The sequence below is a fragment of the Aplysia californica genome, unplaced genomic scaffold (genome assembly GCF_000002075.1).
Source record: "Aplysia californica isolate F4 #8 unplaced genomic scaffold, AplCal3.0 scaffold01140, whole genome shotgun sequence".
Classification (NCBI taxonomy): Eukaryota; Metazoa; Mollusca; class Gastropoda; order Aplysiida; family Aplysiidae; genus Aplysia; species Aplysia californica.
In genome coordinates, this window is record NW_004798410.1 from 45,175 (window position 1) to 54,230 (window position 9,056).

Consider the following 9,056-nt stretch of genomic DNA (forward strand, 5'->3'; position numbering starts at 1 on the left):
TTGTATAGTGCACATTTCTATCTAACAGAAAGCTTTATGCACTTTACAACCTATCATTATACCAGAAGACCTGACTGACAGCATTCTGAAACAATCTCAACTTCCTGGGAAGCATACAGTGCAAGCTGTCATTTTTATAGGCACTAAAACATTAACACACTGACAAGATCTTTCGCTGTCTATGGCCAGGTACCCATTCCCACCTGGGTGAAGAGAGGACAATTCATGTAAAGTGTCTTTATCAAGGACATAACGTGTCTAACTACTAGACTACCGACGCCACATTATCACACTATTCGAAACTTTGTCCGAAAACCTACATCACAGGAACAGCTTATAGTACATGGAATTATATTATAAAAACATTACAAAAATGATAAGTCATGATGAATGATGTGGCCGCTTTTAAGCATAAGGGGGCTATCCCAAAAAATGCTGTTTTAAGAAAAGTGAAAGTAAAGTTTTTGCCCCTTGTTCAGTTTCTTTAAAAGACAAGGAGAGTTTTCTCTATAACCAAACAAATATACACACCAATGAAACCAAGCTTCTCTTACAGATAAAAGGCAATGCACCTACTTTTGGAGCTGGTTAAGATTTCTGGAAACCCCAAATCTGGGTTAGCCCGATTGGCCTTAAAAGCGACCATAAAGGTTAGGTAACGTAAAAAGATACACACTGATTCAAGTGATTGACACTCTCTCAGAAGAAATGTGAAAATATCAATTCAAAACACTCATTATAATCAACAAAAGATACAGATAAACAGGGGAGGAAAGAGCGCATCTGAAAAAGATTTTGGATTACAAATTATAGAGACAGTTTTGATTGTACAATATTCATAAAAATAAAAAGAAATAATTGGCACAAAGCGAGCTGAAGTGAGGGACTATTGCAGTTATCACACATGTTCACTTCAGATCAAATGTACACTGTTCACAATCAGATCACAAGCAAGAAGTACAATAATCACTTCAATCAAAGTCAATTCTAAGCATCAAGATTAATTTCAGTACGCCAAAGATTTCCTAGAAAAGATTTGTACGGTAGTGTACACCACTCCTTGGACAGTTTTGATTCTTACATACTCGCACAGACTGTGGGCTATAAAGGAAGAGGTAGGCCACACAAAAGATGGATTGAGGGAGTCAAGGGAGCCCTGAGAAACTATAACATCCCAACTGAAAGAGCTGCAGAGTTGGCCTACCATAGAAAACTGCCCTGAATGGTTAATGGCAACAGAGAATTAAAAAGTAAAGTGAAGTAAGTACAGACAGCAAGTTCCAATAGTGGTATATATATAGTGCTGTGGTAATACTGAATTGGGAGCGAGGGTGAAGGTCTTTGAACTAATGTATATATCTTAGTTGCCCACCTGAGGACCCACCCCCACCCCCGGATATGATGAAGAAGGTCTTCTTCCCTCAGGAAGGATGAACACCGTATCTTAGTTGGGCCTCAAGTTGTGTACCCTGACGGCAAGTAATCTCAAAAGAAAGGATAAATTGAAACAAAAGATCTTTAAGGAAAGTTTTAAGTAATAGCCTACTAATATTAGATAGTGAAACAATTTACAATGCGATGTTTATGAAAGTGTAATTCATTTATTTATATAAATGCTTGGTTGAAACAATGCCACAGATTAATTGATGGGTCAACACCCAAGCATACGTATGTCACAGTTGATACCCTTGTGATGTATTCATCCACGCCAACACATAATGTTTTTTTGATACTACTAGGGAGAAGGTACGATGAGATAATGAGGTAAGTATACAGAATTAATGTTTGGCTCGTGGTACAGTGCAGCCTCTCTATAACGACCTTTGATATAACAACCTCCTCTGTATAGCAACCCGGTGCTCAGGTTCCAATTTTTTCTTTATCAAATATATCATTAGTAATTTGTCTTTGCCTCTCTATAACAAATAGGCCTATGGCCTACTCTCTATAACGACATTTTTTTCTGTCCTGACGGTGTCGTCAGTGGCTAAGTGAGTAGTGAGTTTTGACTCAAGCAATGTCAAGCAAGTGTCCGTGACACGGGGATCAGATGGGTGGTCACTGGAGTGTGTCCTTGAGCAAGACATGACAACCCTAGCTCAAATTACAGGGCGCTGCACAGTGGCGACCGACAGTGGCATTGTTTGTAAACTGTTCTGTATTTGTGTAATAGTGTGTATTTATGTATGTATTTCTGCATGCATGTATGTATTTATGTATGTACGTATTTATAATTATGTATTTATGTATGTATGTTTGCCATTGTAAAACAAAACAAAGTGCCCTTCTGGGACAAATAAAAGTGTAATTTATTTATTATTATTTATTATTATTATAGAGAGGCTGCACAGTATATTTCTTGTGAAATGTTTGTGTTTGGAGGACAGACACTGGGCGAAACAGTTTATCTGTGGGTGGTTGGTGGGTGCTCTGATGTGGTTTGCTTCCTCCTTCTTTCCCAGTAAATGTCTATTGTCCTTATCTAATCTCCTTCTTTTCTTTTGTGGGTGGTTGGTAGGTGCTCTGATAGGGTTTGCCCCTTCTTTCCCACCAAAGTTCTATCATTGTTATATCTCCTTCTGTTTTTTTTTTTTTTTTTATTACTCTGTAGTAACACTGCTAATCTTTGGCACTTTCTTACACGAATAGAACTGAATTGTGTTGTAAGTGCCATAAAAGACTTTCTATAAATAAAGACTTTTTTTCTTTGTATCACACTCTCTGGTAACATCAAATTTATATAACCTAAACGTTTTGCAAGTGCTGTAAAACTCTCATTTGACCATCATCAATGATTTATTTATAGAGGCTGGTGAATTTGAATTAAACTAAAAACAGCAGCTCAACGATTTTCATTTCATAAATAGAGATGAGTGAGTTCATTGACAATCTAGTTTATCCACTAAGGAGAAGAAAGTAACTTCTAAAAATGACTTCAATGAGGACAGAGCACTGTCCAAACGATGATGGTCTCTTAACTCTTTATCTCCGGCAAGCCGCGGTTGGAACCCTTGTGCCGGTGAGCCGCTGGCAGAGGCTAGGGCACATTCCTTTACGACTACTTCGAAATCAAAATAATTTTCGGCAGTTTCCAAAAACGGTTCTCTTTTATCGGGATTTCATTCATTAGATGAACTATCGAAATAGGTCCACTTGTTTTGATTCAATTACCAATTTAGTGATGATTTAGTCATTTTTAGATTTTGTACCAAAAACCGGCCCGGGCATAGTGGGTTTATCTCCCACGGAGATAAAGAGTAAATCAGAATACAGGGGGACTACACTTGTCACACTGGACAAAGATCCACGTTTACTGTACAAGAATGGACGGAAAAAACATCTGAGAAACATTTGCCCCTTGTTAAACAGTCAGAGATCAGAGGCAGACACAGCTGGTGAATTGAGAGAGGAAATGAGAACATTATGGAATGTTTGGATATGTGATCTGTGGCACAGAGTGGATACAGCTGTTATATGACTGGTACAGTAGTCTTCGCCTCAGACTCCATTGCATGGGAGTTGGGAAAAAGTGGAAAAATTAGGATAAAAAGGTTTTAACTGGCACAGACTCAGAGAGGACTTATGATCAAGTCAGAACAATCTCCCCAATGGCTATGGAATCATTTTAAGAGTGATTGGGGCTCTTGTGGTCTGGAGGTATGGTGTTCGCATTTCAGCAGTCGATATACAATACGTGTACTCTTGCTTCCTTTCCCCTACTTTACTTTACTTTTACTTCACTTTTCCGATCCAGCGGCTATTCGAGTTCTTGCCCTTCGGCCTCCCTTCCCCCTACAAAAACGTTGGTATTGACAAGATGCAGGGACAGAGCGTAAAAGCTGAGATGTTGGAGTTACATCAGGTAGTCAAAAACCTCCAACGACTTGACACATGAGAGAGATCTGGAGCTGTACACGGAAAACAACCAAACACACGTCTGATGATGTCTAACAAAGCCACTGGAAAAACGTGACAGTGAGTTTCAATCTGTCAAATATACATGTGTGCTTGTTTAAGTCTTACTTGACTAGACTATCAAGAGAGAAAATTGGGGTTGTAGTCAACTTTCTCCTGTGAAAACTGGGATCTAAAGGGGACCTCTATATCAAATATTTCACTTTTTCAGTAACGTGAGATCTAAGGTTTACCAGGGAGTCAGGTCAGGGGATCTAAGATGTAGACAACTGTACCACATTACAACCAAACTTTTTTGATTGAGAAAATTCACAAGTATGTAGTGAGACACCAACAGAATTCAAAATGCTGAGAGACCATTGACTGGTTCATTTAGGAAACAGAATATGTATGATTTTTTTCAGTAGCCTACATTACATCACCATATTCACAACTGCTTCTTCCTTGTAATTGAAGGAAAAAAGCTGCAACAACATTTAAATCAAATAATGAACCAAATTAAAAATGTACCAGTATTAAAGGTGGATTAAAATTTTTAAAAACGCTTAATATAATGATAAAGATGTCAATTTAACAAAACTCATTGAAGAAAAAAAAAATCACTTCCGTTTTTTAATCTGAAAACAAAGTTACAGAAAAGTAAAGCAATCGACAAATCAAGATTGAAATAAAGTCAAGCCCAGTATTACACATCAACCCCAGAGAATCCACCGAAGAGATTTAGTTCTAGAATTCTAAACGACGTCGCCGCAGCAGGTTAGCTGTCGACGCCACAGCCTAGCTGTCCATGAGCGAGAGCAGATCCGAGTCCCCGCCGTCAGCGCCCCCGTCCTCCAAGGTCATCTCGCCCATGATTTTGGACAGTTCTGAACTCTGCTTCTTCTTGGAGGCATCGATGTTGACCACTTTGGACTCGGCTGTTTCTATTGGCTGAATGGACGCTGCTTCCCTGGAGGGCAGAAATATTTTAAATAATAATAATAGATAGCATTTGTATAACGCAAATCCCCGCTGAACAGCAAGCTCTATGCGCTTCACAGTCTATTTTGTAGTTATAGTAGAGGTTTTACGGCGCTCGCAAATGCATAAGGTCATATGAGCGCCAGAAGATTAGATGTGTTACAAGAGAGTAACAAATATAAAAAAGAAGGAGGGGAGATAAGGACGATAGGTGTTTGATAGGAAAAAAGAAGCAAACCACACCAGAGCACCCACCAACCACCCACTCACAATCTATACTATTACCCCAGCAGACCTGAGAGCATTCTGAAACAACCTCAACTTTCTTGGAAGCATACAGTGCAAGCGGCCATTTATAGGCGCTAACATTTTTAGTGAGGGGTTACTATATTTCTTTTACCTTTTCATACCATACCATCAACCATAAAAGCAGTCACGGTCTAGTATGCACATAGCAAACATGCATATAGCGAGAAACACGCACATTCACAAAGAACGATTTTCAGGTTCAGAATTTTTTCTCTTACATTCTTCTTCTTCTTCTGGCTGGCCTCTGTTAGGAGGGCGGCAGTCTGCCGCAGGCAGACAGGTAAGCGGCAACCTCTTGTGGCCTCGTCTAGAGTACATCCGGACCCGGTCTTACATTATTGCAGTCATTATTGAGACCTCTACGCGGTGCTGCAGACCCCGGAACAAGTAGCCTACAGCTCCGGGCCGAACGTCAATCAACGCCTGGATTCAGACAGGAACGGAGGCGACCGAGTTTTTGTCCGGAGGCTCAGCTGAACTGGCTGATCTGAGTCTTACATTCTTCTCTACACTGTCACTTGTTTTCGTTACCATATCTTGAATATTTTATCATTTGCTTTTGTCTCTGTATTTTCTACATCTTCACCTCTTTTACGTCCTTTAACACTAATTGCTTTTGTCTCTATTTTCTCTATTACATTAGAACACCACTACTCTTGTCCCTTTATTCTCTTCCATCATCCCACCAACACTTACTCTTGTCCCTTTATTCTCTACATCATCCCATCAACACTTACTCTTGTCCCTTTATTCTCTACATCATCCCAACAACACTTACTCTTGTCCCTTTATTCTCTTCCATCATCCCATCAACACTTACTCTTGTCCCTTTATTCTCTACATCATCCCATCAACACTTACTCTTGTCCCTTTATTCTCTACATCATCCCACCAACACTCACTCTTGTCCCTTTATTCTCTACATCATCCCACCAACACTCACTCTTGTTCCTTTATTCTCTACATCATCCCATCAACACTTACTCTTGTCCCTTTATTCTCTACATCATCCCATCAACACTTACTCTTGTCCCTTTATTCTCTACATCATCCCACCAACACTTACTCTTGTCCCTTTATTCTCTACATTATGGCACCAACACTTACTCTTGTCCCTTTATTCTCTACATCATCCCACCAACACTTACTCTTGTCCCTTTATTCTCTACATTATGGCACCAACACTTACTCTTGTCCCTTTATTCTCTACATCATCCCATCAACACTTACTCTTCTTCCTGATCGTTCTGGAACAAGTTGAGCCTGAACTCATTCTTCGTGACATCTGCTCCAATCAGCTGAGACAGGAGGTCCAGATGGGCCTTGGCCAGAGGGTCGGGGTTGCTGGTGTCCTGGGGGAGAGAGATACAGTTTGAGCTTTCAAGGACTGCTAGTGTGTTGAGGGATATACGGATTGAGCTTTCAAAATTTGACGCTATTTGTGAGATACACGGATTGAGCTTTCAAAATTTTATGCTATTTGTGGGATACACGGATTGAGCTTTCAAAATTTGCTGGTGTATTCTGAGAGATACAGTTTGAGTTTTGAATGTCTGCTGGTGTGTTCTGAGAGATACAGTTTGAGTTATCAAAATTTGCTGGTGTGTTGTAAGAGATACGGATTGAGCTTTCAAAATTTCATGGGATGTTGCAAGAGATATGGATTGAGCTTTCAAAATTTGCTGGTGTGTTGTAAGAGATATGGATTGAGCTTTCAAAATTTCATGGGATGTTGCAAGAGATATGGATTGAGCTTTCAAAATTTGCTGGTGTGTTATAAGAGATACGGATTGAGCTTTCAAAATTTCATGGGATGTTGCAAGAGATATGGATTGAGCTTTCAAAATTTGCTGGTGTGTTGTAAGAGAAACGGATTGAGCTTTCAAAATTTCATGGGATGTTGCAAGAGATATGGATTGAGCTTTCAAAATTTGCTGGTGTGTTGTAAGAGATACGGATTGAGCTTTCAAAATTTCATGGGATGTTGCAAGAGATATGGATTGAGCTTTCAAAATTTGCTGGTGTGTTGTAAGAGATACGGATTGAGCTTTCAAAATTTGTAGGGGTGTTGCAAGAGATATGGATTGAGCTTTCAAAATTTGCTGATGTGTTGTGAGGGATACATTTTGAGCTTTCAAACTTTGCTGGTGTGTTGTGGGATATACAGATCTTGAGCTTTCAAAATTTGTGAGGTGTGCTGACAAAATGTGTTACTTCACGGATTTTAGCATTTATGGAAATTGATACATCAGCTTTATAGGTGGAGTTTGTACAATTTGTAAGTCTGGAATAATAAAAGACATGGTAGACTAGAACAAAATGGCATAAATTGGAAAATCTATAAATTTGACCCCAGTGTCCATTTTCGGCCAATATCTCATTTCTCGGATGGCGAGAAGTAACTCATTTTGTAAGCACGCCTCACATTTGCTGGTGTGTTGTAAGATACACAGTTTGAGCTTTCAAAATTTGCTGGTGTGTTGTAAGATACACAGTTTGAGATTTCAAAATTGGCTGGTGTGTTGTAATATACACAGTTTCAGCTTTCAAAATTTGCTGGTGTGTTGTAAGAAACACAGTTTGAGCTTTCAAAATTTGCTGGTGTGTTGTAAGATACACCGTTTGAGTTTTCAAAATTTGCTGGTGTGTTGTAAGATACACAGTTTGAGCTTTCAAAATTGGCTGGTGTGTTGTAAGATACACAGTTTGAGATTTCAAAATTGGCTGGTGTGTTGTAAGATACACAGTTTGAGCTTTCAAAATTTGCTGGTGTGTTGTGTATTTCCTCAGTTCATTTCTAGCTCTTCCTCTTTCTTCTTGTGGTTTTCCGATTGAAGTTGAGGGCACTTACAGACTCAGACGTAAAACAGGGTAGCATATTTACGAGTGTCGTGACACCATAACTGAACAGAGAAGCTGGTATTAGATCAAATTCAGGACAACACACTACCACGTTGCAAGTTTACATGCCTCCAACCATCAGACACTAAGGATATCTAGTTTGTAATCACGTTGAAAATGGAATAATTATGTACCTTTTTAAAGCTTTAGTAAGAGTTTTACGGTACTTGCAACACAAAGAGGTTATATAAGCCCCGAAGATTAGATTAGAGGTGTAACAAGAGAGTAACAAACTTTAAAATTTTGATAAAGGAGGAAAGATCAGGACAATAGATGTTTGATAGGAAAGAAGGATCAGCAGCCTAAACCCCTAGGTTGCCAGTGTTACCTACACGTGTATAGAAAAGTGACAGCATTATTGAACATTCTTTTGTAAGTCCTCTACGTAGCATGAATTCTACATACAGAAACAGGACACACTACATATACATTATATATATGCATATGATAGTGATATCATTTGAAAATAGCCCTCTCTTCATTTCCAAATAACAATATATTTTTTTTCCGTACACACAATATCATAATACGCCCATACACACAGACACCTACACCATACACAGACACACACCCAGACACACGTTCACACACACCATACAAAGACACAAAGGCAGAACATACACACACATACACACACACACACACACACACACGCACACACCATGTCTCCACTCTGCATCACAGACAGACACATGAACACACACATACATACAAACACAAACACACACGCACACACACACCATGTCTCCACCCTGCATCACAGACACACACACATACACACAGACACACACACACACATACACACAGACACACACACACCATGTCTCCTCCCTGCATCACAGACAGACACACAAACACACACATACATACAAAAACACACACACTCATTCACACACACACACAGACACAGACACACACACACACAAACACACACACACACACAGACACACACACACACACACACACACACA

At 39.4% G+C, this 9,056-nt stretch overlaps 1 protein-coding gene across 1 annotated transcript in view; it reads right to left on the reverse strand.

The window, feature by feature from the left end:
• Positions 1–3,444: 3,444 nt before the first annotated feature.
• Positions 3,445–9,056, reverse strand: part of LOC101863070 (protein OSCP1) — an 11,711-nt gene continuing 6,099 nt past the window's right edge. The window contains exons 8-9 of the mRNA XM_005111874.3: positions 6,415–6,536; positions 3,445–4,864 (exon numbers count right to left, since the gene is read on the reverse strand). Of these exons, the coding sequence (XP_005111931.1) occupies positions 4,693–4,864; positions 6,415–6,536 (294 nt within the window). The 3' untranslated portion in view covers positions 3,445–4,692. The remainder of the gene's footprint in view (positions 4,865–6,414; positions 6,537–9,056) is intronic.